Raw genomic sequence first — 21,099 nt, forward strand, 5'->3', positions numbered from 1 at the left:
CCGCAATGAAAGCATTTTTATGAAACCCAGCATGAACCAAGTACTGAGTGACTGCATGGGTGAAATTCCAAGATAGGCCGGACTCGGGCCAACGTCCCCAGACTCATTGGCTTGTGGTTCGGGCTCAGACCCCCCACAGGAACAAGGGACAGATCTCATCATCCATCCAGGGCATGCTGGATGTTATGGTGGAGACCACCACCATCATGTCCTTTGTTCCATTTGCCAGTGGTGTGAAATGAGCTCTCATGCCTATCAGATTTTATAGATTCAGTCCATGAGCGTTTTCCCACGTGTTGTTCCGAACACTCTGTGTCTGCTTGTTCATCTTAAGTGAATCTGTAAGTGAATTGCAAAGGGAGTGACGTATTCTATCTTTCTTGTTTGCTTGGAAGAAAGATTAGGTAGTTAGTCATAGACACCCAAATCTTCTTTCGGAAAGTCCAAGGAGAAATCTGAGAGTACGACTCATACTGCTTGACCGACGGGGTGGTCTCTGAGAAGTGCTGTGAGGAAAAAAGACAAAACTTTTACGTGTTTCCTGACCACAAGTATATCTTTTTCATTTTAATTGTGACAAATCTATACTGTAAGTTGGAACACGCAGTTAGACAGAACATACAGTGAGTCATAACAGAGTTAAGGCAGAGCAAATTCCCCATATCATGAAATACCTAATCATGAATAGTTTTGAATAGTAACTGAAAAGTAGAGAGAGGACTGCTGCTGCTCTCATGAGTTCACTAAATTAAATACCTCCTCACCATCAGAGAACAATGAAGGGAGACATCCCTGGAGCAACATCAGCTTCAAAGTCTCATTATCCATCTGGAATAATAAACTAGTCAGCAAAGCTTTTTATATAAATTGTAATGTTGCTATACTGTAAAACATTTCCTTCCATTTTAGGCGACAGCCAACTCTTTGTAGCTGCTGGCAACAATTCAAAATACAGAACAGAACTGCTTGATGGCAGTGACCACTTGATGTCTGAAATCACCTGTAGCTTACATAGAAAGCCGATGTCACACCCCCTCCGGTGGACCTCATGTGATCTTATTTGGGAAAGATATGTATGGAAGTGAATAGAGAGAGACAAATAGGTTACCCTCTGTCCTTCGACCCTTTCAGTTTAAGCGGTGGTCAACAGCATTGCCTAAGTTCAATAAATTTGATTGGCTCCACTTGGCACAACACATAAATCTACGTAGAATATTATCTTCTTGATCACTGCTGTTAAAGGGATCAAAGTCATAGGTTTTGATCACACTTTGGTATCTTGAACATGACGTGATCTGCGAGTGTAAAATGGCTGGAAACACTAATGTGTAATAAATATGTTGCAATGATGGCGGTGAAGAATGCAATGTGCTGTTTTGTTCCTTTTAAGTGTTTTGTTTCCACTGAACTCAACAGTTTCACCCTCAAGCTGGGGAACGGCATTTGATGGAAATGTCTGCTTTTCAGTAACCTCACAGTTTCCAGTGCCTCCCTCATTATCGCAGTCAAGTGTTTACAGTGTCTTCATTAGCAGCCAGCCCTCTAATGATAACAAAGCTTAAAAGAAGGCATCAATGGCAGTGATAAGCATGGCCAAGCTACTATTTTGGTTGACACAAGTCCCCCTGTTTACTCTGGGAGCATGGGAGCGGACATCAGGACTGTGGCCCTCACACTGGGGAGCTCCATTTTCAAACCTTGCCATCGCAAAGTCTATTCTCAGGCCCGGGAAGAAGGTAAAGTTTATGCCAGCTCAGTGGCTTAGGAGGAATCTCATTTCAGAATGCGGATCTCCAGATCATTCCTGTTCCAGGTCTGTTTGAGTCTGGTGGTTTCTATCGGCTCCTGCACCTGTAAACCTCTCAGTAACGACATCCAGAGTGAGGACCCTCGGGAAATCTATACTCAGCTGTCAGAGGACGATCTCCTGGAGGAGGAAGACACCGACGCCAAGATGGAGAACCTCCTGGGAACCATGAAGGAGGGCTTTCTGAGGCAACTCAACCTGTCAGATGTTCCTCAGGAGCATGGCAAGATCTACCCTCCTCCGTTTATGATGGAGCTTTATGACAAGTACGCCTCGGACAGCTCGACGATGCCTCAGTCGGATGTCATACGAAGCTTCACTGTCCAAGGTATGTGAACAGGGTGTAACCTTGAAAGTATGATGTGCAATAATGATCTGTCAAGCTTATGGGAGGGAGACACTACTTGTTGATAAAGATAACTCTTTACCTGAGGGCTTTTTTCTGCAGACCTGATACAAATATTTGGAAATAAGTTAAGGCTATCTTGGTAAATTGTTCAGTTTGGGATTTTTTGTGTGTAAATTTTACTTTTACAAAAAGCTCTGAATCAGTGGTTCCCATCCAGTTTTGGCCTGTGACCCCTTTAAAAGGAATCAATGTCTACTCGCAACCCCTCGTTAATGTGATCAAAAGGATCTTTTTCTTTATTTTATTTAGAAATCTTCAAATGTAGGAAAGTTTAAAAAATAACCTATAATATCGTGTAGCACAATTTCAGGTCCCTTTCTTGCCCTCCTAGGTTGGGAACCACTGCTCTAAAGCATCCAAGAGCATTTCTGTCAATGGATGGTTGCGATACATTAATTTATTGTCCCATGATAACCAAACACTCCTAACTCCTAGAGATGGCCCACACAGAAACATATTCAATAGTGATTCACCCCGAGGTTGTTAAAGTTGAACTAGAATTTGAATTCTATACACTAAAAAAATATAGACTTAAACTATAACCTACTGCAGCTATTGCACATACTTTTCCAAAATTAGTATCGTCTAAGCTTCAAGCCTCTGGGAGAGCATTTTGAGGGCCAGTGACACGGAGGCTACATTGATGCATTTTTACATCCATCAAAGAAATTTTCCTTTTCCCCTTTTTTCAATACGGCCACATATGTTGGTTATCGACTGTTAGCAATAAAACTTTCTACCTTTACAACATCCAACAATTTGGGAAGACCCATTGTGCGATTAAGCTTGTGTCTCACCCGGAAAGTAGAAGCTAGCAAGCTAGGCTAACTAGCTGCAAAAAGAGAAAGCTAGTTAGCCTAGCTTGGTAATTTTCGCACTAAATCCCTTTTTTTGATCGTTACATTTCTGATCAAATTAGTGCAAGTCAAAAGAAACAGCAAGGACGCATATACTGATGTCTCAGGGGAGTTAAATCTCAGTTTGACCCCACGTCGAACAGTTCAAATCTCAGCTTCTGTTTCAAATGAAAACTCTGACCTCTTTGTATCTCTCCAACAGACATCACTCTCTCTGTCACGAATGGCACAAAGTCAAAGCACCGGCTCCAGTTCAACATCAGCATCCCCAGCCATGAAAAGATCACGACTGCTGATTTACAGCTCTTCTTCCTCCCACATCCAAGGTCAGGGGTCACCTCTCACGACTTCAAGGCCACCGTCAAAGTCTATGAAGTGGAATACGACGATTTGACATCAACATCCCAACTACTGGTTGGCAAAGAGGTTTCAGGCTCTTGCAGCATGTGGGAGACGTTGGATGTGACCACAGCTATTCAGAGCTGGGTCAGGTCGGGCCGTGGCGCAACAGTTTTTGATGTGGTGGTGGATCGGAAGGACTGTGGGGCTTCTTACAGCGGAGAAGAAGGAGGCTGTTTTAATATGAGCGTGTCTGTTGGAGATAACACTTCAGCGGCTTTAATAGTCTTCTCAGATGACCTGGGTAGCAGGAGGAGGGAGACGAAGAAGGAATTAAGAGAGATGATCCTCCATGAAGAAGAAACCATCTTACACTCGGGCGCCGACTGGAACAGAGGAGATCAGCTTCCAAACCAGATCCTGGAGGCTCAGCATCCACGGAGAAGGAAAAGAAAGGCAGAGAGGGAATACTGCCAGCGGGCCTCTCTCAAAGTCAGCTTTAAAGACATCGGCTGGGACAGCTGGATCGTGGCGCCTCCAGAATATGACGCCTTCGAATGTCGAGGCCTCTGTTACCACCCACTGACGGATGAAATGACCCCATCAAAGCACGCCCTCATCCAGACGCTGATGAACATCAGGGACCCTAGTAAGGCCAACATGGCGTGCTGCGTTCCCATCAAACTGGACCCGATCACAGTCATGTATCAGGAGAACGGACGGCTCACTATCAGATACCTTTATGAGGAGATGAAGGTGGCAGAGTGTGGCTGCAGGTAGTCAGAGTGAATCGTTCTTGCTCTGCTGGCAGCACAGGCGATTGTGATGGTTCTAACGCTGCATTTCAAGTCAGTCCAATGTTCATCCTTTAGTCCGGTAGAAAGTAGGGAAAGTAGCCCAAATCGAAGAAGAAACATGGATGCCTCTTACTACATATTTAAAAGAACGAGCTACCTGGGAAGCTAATGCTTAACTATTTTCTTTAATAAATATGTAGGTAGTGGGTAAATAATTACAAATATTCCTCCTCATGCAACAGCAAGTGTTACATCAGTGTTACTTAATACCAAGACTAAAAGGCTAAGGCACAACAGTGTTTTGAGCAAAATGCTAACATCAGCATGTTAACATGCACACAATCGCATTGCTAACATGCTGATATTTGGCAGGTAAAATTTTTTTACCACAATCATGATCTTATTTTAGCATGTTAGCATGCAAACATTTGCTAATCAACATTGAAAACAATGTACAGATTACTTTTACAGGTAGGCTAATTAGCTATAACCCAATGTATTGGACCAAAAGAAGTCTTGACCTGATTATGGCACTAGATGATAAGCCAGGGGATCACAGTTAATCAAATTCGTCCTCTGGGGATCATGAATGCGTGTACCACAGCAATTCATCAATTAGCTGAAGATTTAATTTTCAACCTCATGGTCCCTAGAGCTAGCATGGCTATGAAAATGCTAAAGGTCATGCAATGCTAATATTAACTACACTGTATTTATATTTTACAATGAAGCTATGAAACAATGCTGTGTGGCATTTACAGTTTAGGCTATTCCTGAAATAGTCTGAAGTTAAAAAATAATGATATTTCTGGAATGCAGTATGATGGTAACATGTTAAAGCCACCAAGCAGAGAACCAAAGGACACAGATATCTTTACACTTCGTATTTAATACTGGTTATATGTACATAAAAAAGCTTTACCTTATATTGCCTTGGTCTGATGTGTATAAATAAAACTTATGAAACTGTATTTTTATGTAGGAAATAATGTAAAACATATCAAAAGTATGTAAAAAGTAAAGTAAAAATAAAAGGTAAAAAGTAAATATTAGAAAAATCAACTCTATAGGTTGGTTGGACATTAACTACTTTAATATGACATCTTTATTTTCATGAAAAAGTCAAACAAAACAAAAAACAGCATGCTATTTTTAATGTAAATCTGTACATTATCATGGTAATTGTAATTTGTTTATATTAATATATATTTACTGCCATACAGACATGTACAGAATGGTCAGCTTATACATGCATGCTACATTGCTGATGCTGCATCCACCACAAGTGCAGCAGTTTGTGATGCTATGCTATGCAATCTTCTCTTAATTAAAGTCATCTAGAATATGAGGAAAATTTAACCCTGCAGCTTCAGTCTTTCGATTGTTAGAGAGTTTTTGTGGTACCGTATGTCTCATGATGTCTACATTTTGTTTCTCAGGCTTTCTACCCTGAAATGAATAAAAATCTTCCTATAAAATGAAATTCATTTGTAGTTACTCATCTCATTTTTTCGGCATGACTTGATGTTCTTCTTCTGTCAAATTCCTACTTTTTAAAAATTCTGGTGGTGATTATAGTGTATACCAAGAGGCTAAAACTCCAACCAATAAAACACTACCTTTCATGTGCAGGTGCAGTCTGGGAAACATCTAAAATCCCTTTCACAAATGTATTATTGAAGCTTTATAACTTCTATAGAAAGTTGTTTGACTAAACTGTGCATGTTATGTATATACATATATATATATATATATATATATATATATATATATATATATACACACACACATATATATAGAGAGATGTCATTTCTAACCAAACAGAGCTCAGTTTTTAAAAAAAGTCTTTCAAGAGTTTACATACTAAGTGAAATTGTGATCTCTTTGACTGTATCATTATAGTATATAACTTTATTTATCTGAGGCAAATGTCTGCTTTCTTTTATCAATGGGTGTGAATATTTTTGTCATCTGTCAATATTTGTCCATGTGATGGAGAACTGGGTTGGATATCAGAGAGAGTGCAGCTGTGATTACTTTGCTGTCCCTTTGCAGTGGTTTGTTGACAATCACTAGAATTGGCCTTTTTCACATCACACTTTTTGTAAGATGTCACTAATAATATAACACTAACAACACTAGGAACTGAATCTGCCAAATGTAATTCAACCATCATTATTTTTGAAGATGCAGCTAGGGGGAGACAATCACATCTGAGAAGACTCTTATCTTTTGCAGAATGACAAAATTGGACATCAAAACAGTAAACTGCAATGCATTCACCAATCACACCTGAGATTAATTTGTATCTATCGTACAAGAAATTAGCAATTAAAAGGCTGCTTTATTGGCAAGACACAGTTCCAAAGGCAATAAAACTATCATTGTTTTTACTCGCACATTAAAATATTTTGAAAAAATATGTAAGATGTTCATACTTCTGAAAGGCGAAAGCAACTTATGTGTATTATTCTCAGGCATTTCTACAGATTTCAATCATCAATACATTTCAAACACAAACTTCTCTGGCATGTTTCCACTTGTAAATCCAGGAGCAGTGGGGATTATTGAATGGCTGCACTTAGCTAAGTGTTTGTCCGATGATAGTGAAAAAAACTGTGCCTCATTGGAACCCAAGCAGTGACTGGGCACTGACAATAGCGGGTCAAATGACTTTAAAGCAGATGTTTCTGCTAAAATTGGTGCAGATAAGCTTGTGTCCTGTACAGACTGTGGGGGCTTGTGCATGACTTGTACTCTCTTGTCAATTCATGGTCATCAGAGTTCGGTAACTTCAGATAATTATAGCTCCACCCACATCAGCCTGGTCAAAAGTCTACCGGTAATTAACCAGAATAACTAATAACACCTGTGTGGGTGTTTTTTCCCGGACTGGTACCTGCATTTGATGAATAGCCCATCATCCATTTAAAAGTTTTCCATTGCCAAACAACATTTATTGCCCTTAGAGGTGTTACTCTATACAATAAATTCCAAAATATCAATTATTAAGTTCGATTACACAGTTCCTGTTTACCCTGTTGTAACTGTGAACCCAAAATGCAACAAAATGGAGATTAGCAATAAACTACAATGACCTCCCTCTGACACATTAATCTAAAATTCATGTGCTTGGTGTAATACTGAAACTACGTAGCTACTGACCTTTCGTATTGCTTTCAAAATGTTACATTACCATGACAAGTAAGGATTAATGTTGTACTGCTCCTTTAAATTTCACTTTCAGCTTTCACATTGTGTAATGTTGAATCATGTGGATTGAGATATTCTTTGTCATTGTAATACGTATTTTGTATGGTGTGAAAAGTCGTAAATATTGTCTGCATATGTTATGTTGGTATGTTATTCACAACATTCAAGACACACAAATCCTGACTTACCTGAACTCTGCTCGTCTGTAGATGTCACAGTCCACAGTTCAACCACTCGGAGGCTTCTGACTTGTATCAAATGAAGAAATCTTAATGCACAGTGTCAGCTTTGTAAATATTTGAAGTCAGTGACACATCCTTATCAGAGCTGGGACCTCTGTCACAAAACCAACTGGGGGACAAGTTCATGTAGAAACTCTCTCTTGTCTCAAAATAGCCCCAATAATAAAGCAAGCAAAGAAAAAGCCCCTCCCCCAACTCTGCTAACATGCCATTTTAAAATGTCTGGATTGTCTGTTGACAAACCTTAAGCCAGTATTGATTCATTTTTGTCCTCTTTGGGCAGTATAACCGCCTCATAAAGTTAACATGGCTAACATGTTAGCCAACAAAGGCTTATTTACACATCGAGGAGCCACAAAGCAACATTAGCATTCAAATTTCTGTTCACCGATCTAATGTAAGTCTAGTATTCACACGTTTTATTCCTATTTTGCTCTCCTGCAGTTCCTGAGGGATATATCCGACGCTTTAGCTGCTAAATGCTCTGTTATGTTTACAAGCTAGTTGCTAACTCGGCCTGCCATTTAGTGCTGGGTGCCCGCTGCATAGCTGCCAACTCTCACGCTTTCGCTGTGTGACACACGGTTGAGTGCGTGTGAAAACAGGCAAAACCGTGTGTCACACGGCGAAAGCGTGAGAGTTGGCACCTATGCTGCTGTGTCTGGAAATGAAGCTGATGAGAGCAGATAAAAATGAAACGGTTGTGGGCCAGACTTCAGGGTTCAGGAAAACTCCCGTCTCATGCGACCCCTTGTTAACATAGAAACATTAAACAGGTTCAAAGGCAACACTGAAAATAGTATGCTGACTAGCTTATTGAGCTAGCTAGCCTACAGTGTAGCTGATAAATTCATCCGTTCACTGACATGCAATTTATCAATTGAGATTATTTTAGCGGAGTGCAGCCGTGCCTTTAAAGATCATTCGTACAGCTCAAAATCACTTCAAATTTTGGAGTAATATTTCAAGGAAGTTAGCCATTCAGGGATTTCAATATCCAAACCATTGCTGTAGCCTGTTCTTATATTTGATACACAAGTCTTGAGTGGTGTACGTGTAAGTGGCAAAGGAGATTGTATTATGTAAGGCATGAGGCGGTATTAATGGTTAAGACGTTAAGATTAGCTGAGCACTGTCCAGCATTTGGACGGAGATCACGTCTGGCTGCATAATTCTGAGCTGCGAAATTGTCTGGATCACGGTCTCAGAGTGTCTTGAGCTAAAGTCCTTACTGATGTCAGGTTCAAGCTCAAGGTACGGATCAAACACTTCAGCATATAAAAGAGTCATTCCTCCACCGAATGAAACTATTTTTTTTAAAAACTTAATAAAAAACAAAAAACTAAGCACAGAAATGCAATACTTTGAAAAATACCAAGGCAGGATAAAAAGCAAAGTGAGCAAATACTTAAGCATTCAATCCAGATAAAGATTTTCCAATCAACCTTTTGTTCCTATATCCAGTGTTAGTGTTTTTTCATCCAATTCTGATCCTGCATGTGTTTTAAGAAGGCTTTGCCACGTGTCCATAAACTGTGTAATCATGTCACCAGTGGAGCGACCCAGACATGACCCTTAAAGATTACCAACCGCACTAAAATACACCACCATAAGCTTTTATAACAGACAAGGGAGAGAGAGAGTGAGGGAAAAGGAGCGTGAGAGTTTCAGATCAGGCTCTCACATCAATAATATCCTGAATCACCTGTCCCTTAAACCAGTTTATCTAAAATAAATGTTAAGGGGGTTTTAGTATAAAAAGGATAGCATGTGGTGAATTAAAAAAAATGCTCACTGTAATTCAAGCATAAATAAGAAAACAATAGTAAAATGTTAAATTGTGTCAAGTTCGTTAAGCCCCTTGGACAAAGATGAGAATCAAATAAAAGTAAGAAACCAAACATGCATTACATAGGAAAAGGTCAGAAACTGCACAGGCTCCCTTTTGCCATTTTTTTATTTTGTCTGTTATTGTCTGCTAGCTGAAGCACCACAGATAATGCGATTAAAGGTTTATTGGGACAAAAGCCTCTTATGTTGATGTTGTTGTCCAAAAAAACCCAGCAATGACAGTGTTCCCTCCTACAAAAACCATCATCCCTCAACGCAGACATATGAACTAATACAGCCCAGTGAAAGAGAAGACAGAGTGAGTCTTATTCCATCGGAGATGATGAAGACATTTGAGATGGCGCAACACTCACCACCACTACTTTTGACACTTCTTCTATGTACTCTATCTGTCGACTCATCGTTCCAGCCTGCCCTGGTGTTAGACATGGCAAACATTCTTTTGGAAAACTACTGCTTCCCTGAGAACCTGGTTGGGATGCAGGAGGCCATCCAACAAGCCATAAACAGCGGAGAAATCCTGCAGATTTCAGACAAGAAGACCCTGGCAGCTGTGCTCACAGTCGGAGTACAAGGGGCGCTGAATGATCCCCGGTTGACTGTGACATACGAGCCAAATTTTGTCCCAGTGGTGCCACAGATGCTGCCGTCTCTCCCAATAGAGCAGCTGATCTGGCTGGTGAGAAACTCTGTCAAGCTGGATATCCTGGACAACAATGTCGGATACTTGCGGATTGATCGGATAATTGGGGAGGAGACAGCGGCAAAGCTTGGCTCTCTGCTGAGGGACAACATCTGGGATAAAGTTGCCCAAACATCCTCACTCATCTTGGACCTGAGGTATAGCACAGCTGGAGAATTGTCTGGAGTTCCTTTTATAATCTCCTATTTCTCAGACTCTGAATCCCTCATTCATATTGACACTGTGTATGACAGGCCCTCAAATACAACCAGGGAGCTGTGGAGCATGCCATCAATACCAGGCGAAAAGTATGGAAAGAACAAAGATTTGATTATTTTGACCAGCAAGCGTACTGTGGGGGCGGCTGAGGCAGTGGCATACACCTTAAAAAACCTAAAGAGGGCCATCATCGTTGGAGAAAGGTCTGCTGGTGGGTCAGTTAAAGTCCAAAAGATAAGAATCGCTCAATCGGAGTTCTACATAACTGTTCCTGTGGCAAGATCAGTTAGCCCAATCACAGGTCAGAGCTGGGAAGTGAATGGTGTTTCCCCAACGGTCAGTGTCATTGCCAAGGAAGCTGTCGTGAAAGCCAAGTCCCTTCTGGTTGTAAGGAGTACCATTCCAAAAGTTATACAGAGTATTTCTGACATCATCAGGAGGTATTATGCTTTCACTGACAGAATTCCAGCTCTTCTTCAACTCCTGCAATCTACAGACTTATTCTCTGTCGTATCTGAGGAGGACCTGGCAGTCAGACTTAACCATGACCTCCAGACTGTGTCTGAAGATCCACGACTTATCATCAAATACATGCAAGACGATGCTGCCACAGGAGAGGAGGATCCGGAGCTTTACAACATTCAAGATGATATGAAATTATTAAGAGAGCTGGTTGATACAACGTTTAAAGTGGAAATTCTCCCACACAATACGGGCTACCTGCGCTTTGATAAGTTTGTCAAGTTGTCTGCAGAGGCTAAAGTCGAAGAGCTCATGGCTAATACGGTATGGGAACCCCTCAAAGACACTAATAACCTGATTATTGATCTACGCTATAACACTGGTGGATCCTCTACATCTCTAGCTCTTATACTGTCCTATCTGCAGGACCCATCCCAGAAGCATCACTTTTTCACAATACATGACAGTTTTCAGAACATAACAACAGACTATAACTCTCTACCCCACATTACAGGCCCATCCTATGGCTCCAAACGTGGAGTTTATGTGTTGACCAGCTACTACACATCAAGTGTTGGCGAAGAGTTTGCCTACCTTGTACAGTCCCTACATTGTGGCACAGTCATTGGGGAAATTACATCTGGCACTTTGATGCATTCAAAGACGTTTCAAATTGAGGGAACAGATATTGCCATCACTGTCCCTTTCATCAACTTTTTGGACAACAATGGTGAATTCTGGCTGGGAGGTGGTGTGGTCCCTGATGCTATTGTGCTAGCCGAAGACGCTGTGGAGCATGCTCACGAGATTGCAGATTTTCACCAAGGCCTCAGGTCCCTTATAGAGGGAACTGGGGAACTGTTGGAAAAACACTATGCAATCCATGAAGTCGCAATAGAGGTCAGCAAGATACTGTTGAGGAAATGGACTGAGGGATTATACAGGTCAGTGGTTGACTTTGAATCTTTGGCATCTCAGTTGACGGCAGACCTGCAAGAGACTTCAGATGATCACCGCCTCCATGTCTTCCACTGCGATGTCGAGCCCGAGTCGCTTCGTGATGTCCCAATGATCCCTACTGCTGAAGAAGTCGGATACATGATTGACGCTTTGTTTAAAATTGATCTTCTGTCAGATAATGTTGGTTATCTAAGGTTTGACATGATGGCAGATGTAGAGGTGGTAAAGGCCACTGGACCTCAGTTGTTAAAATTAGTGTGGAGCAAGATAGTCAACACAGATGCTCTCATAATTGACATGAGGTACAACACCGGTGGATTTTCAACAGCAATTCCCCTCTTGTGCACCTATTTTTTCGATGCTGAACCTTTGCAGCATCTTTACACTGTCTTCGACCGCACTACAAACACCATGACAGAGGTCATGACATTGCCTCAGGTTAAGGGTCAAAGGTATGGGTCCTCCAAAGACGTCTACATCCTCACCAGTCATATGACAGGGTCAGCAGCTGAAGTGTTCACTCGCACTATGAAGGACCTGAAAAGGGCCACAATCGTTGGTGAACCAACGATCGGAGGGTCTCTATCAAGTGGAACCTATCAGATCAGGGACAGTGTCCTGTACGCTTCCATCCCTAACCAGGTTGTGTTAAGTGCAATCACTGGGAAAGTGTGGAGTGTCTCAGGGGTTGAGCCTCATGTTATTGCCCAGGCCACTGACGCTCTTCCTGTAGCACAGAGAATTATTGCAGCAAGGCTGTTGAAGAAAGAGCAAGGAAAATAATTCCTCGTGTTGGTATTCTTATTTCCTTTGAAAACTATGTTCTTTTATCAATCTGTCTTGTGTTTAGCCACCAGCTCAGTGTCAAAGTCGTTTCTTTGTGTGGCCTAGTAGTCAATGTTGGATATGAACCAGTCATGCTGTCCCACTGACCACAGCTACAGTACATAAAATAATCTTATCCTGTAAATGAAATGTAATAGTTGAGTAATGTTTTTGATAATGAATTCAACTTAATTTAAGGCAGTAATTAGGCATGCATGTAACTAATATAATTAAATATAATTTGGAGGTCATCTTGTATAACAGAGGTGTCATCACAAGAATTTCTTTTTGCTGGTTTTATTTCAAGTTGCTTACAGTGGCCTTTTCACAAAAATATAGTGGTGGGAGAAATTAATCTTTGTAATCCTGTTTGACATTTACAGTATCTCCAAGCTGTCTCCACTGTGAAATGTACTTTTACCTTTAAGGTTTTTATCTGATGCCTTCATTTAGAGAGACGGATACTGAATGGGTATGGAACAATGTAAATCTCATTACAAAAGGAAACTTATTTGCTTTTGATAGGGTCAAACCTCAAATCAACTTATCTACTTTCATATTAAATCCAGTAAAGAGGATGCCATTTAAGTGTGAAAAGTGAATTAGTTTTCTGAATAAAAAAACTTTCAACTTAAAATAATTCACCAAAAATATGTTTCTTAAGGTAGATTACATTGCACTCCTTCAATTTAAATGATGACATTATACCCCTAACCCCACCACAGCTGTATATTTTCATTTATATGATGTAAAGTTGCCTTTTACTCTTCTGTTTTAATATTACAGTATGTGTTATTTCTTTTCATTTTAAATGCCACATATTATAAGGTAGATATTCTGTTTACCAAATGATTTGATCATTATGTTAATGTGTAGTATGGTGATTTATGTCGTTGTGTAGAAAAATTTTTATTTCTTTACTTATTTCTCACTGTGTTTTTTTCTGAATGCTGTAATGATGTTTCATTCAAATTTTCTGTTTATTAACTTCAAAACCACCAGCAGAGGGAGCAAGTACCAAACAAATCTTAACTGACTCTCACTTCAACACCACCTCAGAGAGGAGGCAACCACCAACTGAACAAATGCCATTAAATGTGCACCATTTATGAAACAATAAAGAATTCAGTGGTTCTGACTGTTGATTTACTCTCCAGACATTTACAAGCACATTTCCTCAGTAGGGCACACATCAGCTTTGATTTTTGTGTTGAATTACCGTAAATGCTAATGATGAGTTTTCAACATTTTCTTGTGATTTCAGTGACTCTTAGTGACCCCAGTTACAAATACTGACACCAATGGGCTTCAAGTGAACAGCGACTAAACTTAGCAAGATGGATACTTTCGACACCCTTAATCCCTGTCTAGATATTTGTCGGTTACAAAGCTCACCTTATTTGACACAGGTAACTTTAAATAAATGAGTGTTCAAAATACCTTGTATAAATTTAAGACTACCATCTTTGGCAACACCCCCTTGTTACTACACCTACTTGGCAAGGTTGTTATTGTCTTACAAAAGTACTCAGGATAATACGATTAGAGGTTTATTATGGGCCAAATCCTCTTATGAGTGTGTTAACAGGATCCTTGCAGCCAAAACAGTGCCATTTGACAAAGAACCTCTTCGGAGAAGGAGGTTCGGCTGAACAGCCTCCACTTTCCATCTACTCACTTTAAACTAAACTTACAAACATGGCAAAAGCCCTCTTCCTGGTGGCATCTCTGCTAGTTTTGGGAAATGTTTCCTTTATCCATGCCTCTTTTGCCCCAAACCTCATCATAGATATGGCAAAAATCGTCATGGACAATTACTGCTCGCCAGAGAAGCTGGTGGGGATGAAGGAGGCGATTGAAGCAGCCGGCAGCAACACAGAGATTCTGAACATCCCAGACGGTGAATCCCTGGCTAATGTCCTCAGTTCTGGAGTCCAGACCACCGTCAGCGACCCACGCTTGATGGTCTCCTTTGAGCCAAACTACGTCCCCGTGGTTCCCCCACAGATGCCTCCCTTGCCGCCAGAGCAGCTCATTGCCGTCCTCCAGACCTCAATTAAGCTCGACATCCTTGAGGGCAACATTGGCTACCTGAGGATCGATCACATCCTTGGGGAGGAGGTCGCTGAAAAGGTTGGTCCTTTGCTCCTAGACCTGGTCTGGAATAAAATCCTGCCAACCTCAGCTCTCATCTTTGACTTGCGCTACACCAGCAGCGGGGACGTCTCAGGGATCCCATACATTGTGTCTTACTTCACTCAAGCCGAGCCTCAGATTCACATTGATAGCGTGTATGACCGACCCTCCAACACCACCACTAAGTTGTTTTCTATGGACACACTGCTGGGGGAAAGATACGACGCCACCAAACCCCTCATTATCCTCACCAGCAAGAACACCAAAGGCATTGCCGAGGATGTTGCCTACTGCCTCCAGAACCTAAAGAGGGCCACCATTGTGGGCGAGAAGACTGCCGGGGGCTCTGTGAAACTTGAAAAAATCAAAGTGGGCGACACTGACTTCTACGTTACGGTGCCAACTGCAAAATCCATCAACCCAATCACCGACTCCTCCTGGGAGATTACAGGTGTGACTCCTAATGTGGAGGTCAATGCCGAGGATGCCCTCGCTACCGCAATCAAAATTGTCAACCTCCGCGCCGAGGTTCCAGCCATCATTGAGGGAGCAGCAACCCTGATCGCTGACAACTACGCCTTTGAAAATATCGGGGCTGATGTTGCAGAGAAGTTGAAAGGGCTCCTGACAAACGGCGAGTACAACATGATCGTCTCCAGGGAGAGTCTAGAGACGAAGTTGTCCACTGACCTGAAGACCCTGTCCGGGGACAAGAGCCTGAAGACTACCAGGAACACCCCAGCCCTGCCACCCATGGTGAGACCCATGAACATGAGATTATTGATTTTTGCCTTTGAAAGTATCTTTTATTGTCGCTTTTAAATATTCAAATACAGAAAAATTTTGTTTGTTGTTTTAAATGGAGTTCCCTTTTTGCTGTCAAATGAGTTTTTCACTCACAGAGCTCAAAATTATCTGGTGTTCAAAACGCTTGTAAAAGTACTGGTTACTGTGATGTGATTAGGTAGAGTGGATAAACAATGTAATTGTCAAAATGCTTTTTACACTTTTAAAATTAGATTAAAACTGAGGATTTGGCAGTGCACTAGATAAAATGTTTAGTATACGGAGGGTAAGAGAAATTTGTAATATGCGGCAAATATAATACGAACAATTGCTGAAAAAATGACTTTTTATTGATTATATTAAGTGAGACATATTGGTCATGCTTATATTACAAATGCTGAGTTGTTGCATGTTCTTCTCCCACAGGATTATACTCCAGAGATGTACATTGAGCTGATCAAAGTCTCCTTCCACACTGACATATTCGAGAACAACATCGGCTACTTGCGCTTTGACATGTTCGGAGACTTCGAGGAGGTCAAGGCCATCGCCCAGATTATTGTTGAGCACGTCTGGAACAAAGTTGTCAACACTGACGCTATGATCATTGACCTCAGGTGGGTAATCCTGCTCACGGAGTGAGTTGAAGCTTCTTTTAAAAATGCACAGGTCCATTTAGGAGAAAGAAAAAAATCAACCGCTAAAGCTGCTGAAGCTCATCAGTCCATGTTTACTTAGTCAGCCTAAGTATAGCATTGCTTTTTAGGATGTATCTATTTGTAGTCTATATATTATTTTTAAATATGGACCACCAACAAATCGTATTAACTGAGTCTTGGAGAAAAAGGTGGATCTTATTGCTGATCAGTTGTTCAATAAACTCATTGAACATATAACCGCACTCGAGCCACGATGTTAACACCGTTCTCGGGATCATTCAGTTTCATCATGAATCTAACATTTCTATGATTGTTCTCCAATTGTTTTTTGCAGGAATAACATCGGTGGCCCAACAACAGCCATCTCCGGCTTTTGCTCTTATTTCTTTGATAATAAAAGGCAGATTGTGCTGGACAAGCTGTACGACAGACCGTCCGGCACCACCACAGAGCTCCGGAGCCTGCCTGAGCTCACCGGTAATAAAGAAAAAATCATGTTATGTAAATGATCGCATAAGTACCCAAGACTCCTGTTACCAACAAAGTTAGCACCTAGCTGGTGAACATAGTGTAGCATTTAGCAGCTAAAGAGCCTAAATATTTCCTTAAGGAATTGGTGGAGACCAAACACAGAGCTAAAATGAAAGTTGTACTGGCCAGAGGCATGACTCCAGATGAATGCTAACAATGCTCTGTATCTGCCGAGGTATAAAATTAGAAACAGTTTGCTAACAAGATTGGCATATCATCTTAAAAGATGATCAGTGTCGTGTTTACAGTAAGTTTCCTCTGCCCCCAAATGGCCAAAAATCAGTTGCTTTTCAAGGTGAACTGTCCGATTGGCCTTATGGATGCAATGCCTCAAACTTGACAAATTAGTTGAGTCTTTAAAGTCATCCTGGTTGACCAAGTCACTCTTAAATCTATCTTTGGTTCGCAAAACAAATGACATTTTTTTCAATGCTAATCAGTTTTCTGCGTCGATTGAAGAGAGAAATTGACCCTTTCATGATGCATACATCACTTTTCTGCCTCATTAACTGTGTTCTGCCTCCTTTTCTCCTCTTCCTCAGGTGAAAGGTACGGCTCCAAGAAGAGCCTCATCATCCTGACCAGCAAAGCAACTGCCGGTGCAGCGGAGGAGTTCGTTTACATCATGAGGAACCTCGGCCGCGCCATGATCATGGGAGAGACCACCAATGGGTCCTCCCACCCACCCAAGAATTTCCGTGTCGGTGAGACCGACATCTTCCTCAGCATCCCCACTGTCCACTCCGACACTACCTTCGGGCCAGGATGGGAAGGAGCTGGCATCGCCCCTCACCTACCCGTCCCAGCTGATGATGCCCTTGAGTATGCCAAGACCGTCTTAAACAAGCACTTTGCGGGCCAGAAGTAAATCATGACCTGAACAAAGCCGAGTGGGAGGGTTTCAACACTTTTGCTTTGGCAGCCAAATGGTTTCAAGAATTAGAATCTAGACTTGTTTTAAGAAGTGAGGAATGTAGATTAAGTCCACAGTAAGTGTAATCTGTTATTCATCACCTCAAACCTAAGCCTTTTAGCCTTTCGTAATGCAGAGAAACGTTCCAACAGTAGGATTTACCTCTAGATTTTATTTGTGTTGAATGTTACTCTGGCTGCTAAAGGTTTTGAGAATGAGTGGCGCTGGGGAGCTGATTCTCTTGTGAAGTGGGTATGAAGAAGTCTGTGTCAAAGATCAGTTGTCATAACATCATCAAAGCAGCTTTCAAAGATTTAATTTTTGAGAAGTCACATGCAAAAGAAAGTAAGTAAACACACATAAAAAGGGTTTCAAACTAAGTTTGCCATTCATGTATTGTTTTGGATATTTGGAATTGGGACCTCTGTGAAGTAATCCACTTGTTGCTGTGGTCAGAAAACCACCGAGTGATGCTCCCATTGTGTTTGGGGAATACTGTATGTCCATTATGCCATGTGGGCCTGCTTTGGTTGTATCAATGACAGTGGTGAGACACAATAAAGAAGACAACTGACATATAAAAAGTGTGTTTTGGTCATGTTTTACTTCACTCAAGGAGGCAACAAAGACATGAAAAAAAAGGTTTACAATACAAAAGTCCTTTTATGAATTTTTCATCTATCTGTCCTATAATTGCCATTAACCAATGGCTGGAGAGAGAACAAAACATCTCTGTTAAGTTGTAGCATTATTTGAAAAACAATGGAGTAAACATATGGACATCTACATCTGTGCCACAATAGACAAAGTCTTGGTACCCAAAGGATCATCCAGCAACTGAAGATTTGAACTGAAACTGAACTGCATCACAAGTACTTTGTGCATAAGGGGGTTGTTTTCCAGCTTTTCAAACTTTGTCTTTTGTCAGTTACAGTACAATGGTGAATATTATGCTTTGCTTGAGGCCCATTATGTCAAGGACTGCAGGAACAAGTTAGGCTTTGACCGTGACAGCTTTGGTGGTTTCAGTGGTTTAGGTCCGGAGTTAAAGCATCGTGTTGATCAGAACAAAAGTTAGTCTTGAATCATTTTGATCCCATGTTTTAGGGGCTAGACAAACTACAAAAACATACACAATAGCCCATTTTTTATTGTTGTGCATAGTGGACACCACAAAAAAAGCAAACTTTGGTATCACAAATTCTCAAATCTCTCATTATCATCTTAAATGTAAAATAAAGAATAACTTCCTCAACTTATCTGATTTTAAAATAAAATGACACCAACTTTTAGTGTCTCTCAAGCTGTCGAACAAATGGCTGAAGCTTCCCATTTGTGTAATTAATTAATAGACTTGACCCTAATTGTGCAGAGAGACATATTGCATTTGGTTACTGGATAACTTTGATGTGAATCCGCTGGAACAATAATTTTTGTGGTGCAATTCAGAATATGCACCCAGATAGTAAAGTGGGTTAAGTTTCCCTGAAGAATTTGGCCATGTTATTGGAATTTGGTTTTGTTTGGATTTATCCAAAAAACAGACACTGTGGCGAGAACAATCTGAGACTGACTATGAGAGGAATCTGTGAGAATGCGCTCAAGAAACCATAAAGACAGGCCAGGACTCTGTGTTGTACAGTGGTATGTATGTAGGCTAGTGTATATAAAGACACTGTATGTATGAGAGAACGTGAGACAGAATAACAGGGCTTTGGTAAGTGCTAGACTTTCATTTGTACACCACAAGGATCGGGAGGGATCAGTTAGGTGGGGGAAAAGTCTCCACGCATCAACATGTGTTAAGACCATAAACAGGGGCCAAATGGTTTAGGGGCACAGTGTTTGTGTGTGTGGAAGGGGGTGGGGGGTGGGGTCCGAAGCTTAAAGTTTCACAATGGGACTGATCATAAGAAGAAGGCAGGCTGCTTCTATTTAGTAATCTGTTTGTATTCTGGTTTGTGTAGAAATGACAGATTAAAGTTCAGTTATACAAATATTTCTCAGAAGAAGACTCTGCAAACCTCAGCAGATGGAGCTAGCATTTTTGTAGTTGCTTGTGCAGCGCTAATCTCAGTGAAAAAATGTATTGGGTTTTCTGTTATTGCCTCACAATAAAAGCCACCTGGTGTTTCGCCACTTGAACACTTAATTTGAAGCTATATAGTAGTAAGTGGCCAGTTTACACAGGCGGAAACTTAATACAACTCTGATGCAACTGTGAACCCCTCCTGCATACAAAGACAATTTAAATCCTGAGCAGGAATGGTGGACTCCGCCTGAACAATAAAAAAACAATTTTATGTTGTAAATTCTGATTTGTAGTTTCTGAGTTTAATTTAACATAGAAACAACAGTAAAGGTTTGATTTTGTGAAAATCTCAAGGATGTAAGAACTGATAACCTGACCATTTCAAAACAAGCAGGACAGCACATTGCTAGCATAACCGCTAGCTGTTGCTACGTACTACAGCTACAACTCACTGCTGTTAGCTAGTTAGCTCAGCTGTGGAGTCTCTGTAGTTTTGGGGAGGAAATTTCAATCAGAAGAGGAGGATCTTCATTGACTGATTTTTTTTTACATCTAATCAAACTAAACTAATTATCGTTGTTTTCACGACTGAATAAACAAACTGACCTTAAACGCAATTTCATACTGTTTTACTTTGTTTAAATTTGGCGGACCCTGCCACCTTTCTAGCTCCAAACAGTGTTCTGGGGACCTTATTTTCCTCTGAGAACAGCTTGTTTATTCAGTTATGGAAAAGAGAAATATTTCTGAGTTGTAAATGTTAAAATTCTGAGTTTGAATTTCTTCACCAGAACTACATAGTGCCCCTTTAAGTAATATCACTTTTCAGGTCAAGAGTATAATAAGTTCAATTATACAAAAAGCTAAAGCTATCAGCTGCTGTGCTTTTGTAGATTTTACTCCATCCACTCTTCTGCTGAATAGAAAGACCATTGGACGGGACCTTTACAATTAATGTCAATTTCTTTCAGACCAACTTAAAATCCCTAATAAACAAAGAAGCTAGACTTTTATTAAGGTGGTCAGTTTCTTTGGAGATAAGTTTAACTTCTAAACATGATCTTTATTATTCAATTACCTCCTCCATCCTCCCAACTTCACCCCATAACATACTTCCTAATTGATTAACGGTATCTGGGTCATCTCCACAGGTCTGAAGAACAACAAAAACACATTATGTGTAAGTGTAGAGACTGTTGTGCTGTGTAAACGTGCCAATCAGCATATATTAGCTGCTCTTACTACAGCCTCTGGTTTATGATGGTGTAATTACAGAGGATGTAGCTGTACATGGCCCCTGCTGCTGTAATTAACTGGGAGCAGCAGCACAGAGAAAGCAAACAAACATGCAGTGAGTAATGAGGACTAAATGCTGAGAG

At 40.8% G+C, this 21,099-nt stretch overlaps 3 protein-coding genes across 4 annotated transcripts; all 3 read left to right on the forward strand.

Moving 5' to 3' along the window:
• Positions 1-1,627: 1,627 nt before the first annotated feature.
• Positions 1,628-5,692, forward strand: gdf2 (growth differentiation factor 2). Of its 2 annotated transcripts, XM_073490226.1 has the most exons (3): positions 1,628-1,741; positions 1,814-2,135; positions 3,276-5,692. In XM_073490226.1, exons 1-3 carry the CDS (start codon positions 1,643-1,645, stop codon positions 4,190-4,192), a joined length of 1,338 nt encoding a protein of 445 aa, XP_073346327.1. In that variant the 5' UTR covers positions 1,628-1,642; the 3' UTR covers positions 4,193-5,692. The 2 variants fall into 2 exon arrangements, with proteins under 2 accessions (XP_073346327.1, XP_073346326.1); XM_073490225.1 differs by having other exon boundaries at positions 1,708-2,135.
• A 4,160-nt stretch (positions 5,693-9,852) lies between these two features.
• On the forward strand, positions 9,853-12,621 carry irbpl (interphotoreceptor retinoid-binding protein like). Its single transcript, XM_073490167.1, has one exon. It carries the CDS (start codon positions 9,853-9,855, stop codon positions 12,619-12,621), a length of 2,769 nt encoding a protein of 922 aa, XP_073346268.1.
• Positions 12,622-14,361: 1,740 nt separating this feature from the next.
• On the forward strand, positions 14,362-17,643 carry rbp3 (retinol binding protein 3). Its single transcript, XM_073488934.1, has 4 exons — positions 14,362-15,555; positions 16,012-16,202; positions 16,579-16,721; positions 17,318-17,643. Exons 1-4 carry the CDS (start codon positions 14,362-14,364, stop codon positions 17,641-17,643), a joined length of 1,854 nt encoding a protein of 617 aa, XP_073345035.1.
• Positions 17,644-21,099: the final 3,456 nt, after the last annotated feature.

This window comes from Pagrus major, chromosome 20, assembly GCF_040436345.1.
Source record: "Pagrus major chromosome 20, Pma_NU_1.0".
In the NCBI taxonomy this organism is placed as follows: domain Eukaryota; kingdom Metazoa; phylum Chordata; class Actinopteri; order Spariformes; family Sparidae; genus Pagrus; species Pagrus major.

Bases quoted from the DNA above. Each gene is read 5' to 3' on its own strand.
- gdf2 (XM_073490226.1), top strand. From the start codon at position 1,643: ATGGGAGCGGACATCAGGACTGTGGCCCTCACACTGGGGAGCTCCATT. The intron at 1,742-1,813 runs GTTTATGCCAGC...TTCCTGTTCCAG, and splicing joins AGGCCCGGGAAGAAGGTAAA to GTCTGTTTGAGTCTGGTGGT. The intron at 2,136-3,275 runs GTATGTGAACAG...TCTCTCCAACAG, and splicing joins ACGAAGCTTCACTGTCCAAG to ACATCACTCTCTCTGTCACG.
- irbpl (XM_073490167.1), top strand. From the start codon at position 9,853: ATGGCGCAACACTCACCACCACTACTTTTGACACTTCTTCTATGTACT.
- rbp3 (XM_073488934.1), top strand. From the start codon at position 14,362: ATGGCAAAAGCCCTCTTCCTGGTGGCATCTCTGCTAGTTTTGGGAAAT. The intron at 15,556-16,011 runs GTGAGACCCATG...CTTCTCCCACAG, and splicing joins CCCCAGCCCTGCCACCCATG to GATTATACTCCAGAGATGTA. The intron at 16,203-16,578 runs GTGGGTAATCCT...TGTTTTTTGCAG, and splicing joins GCTATGATCATTGACCTCAG to GAATAACATCGGTGGCCCAA.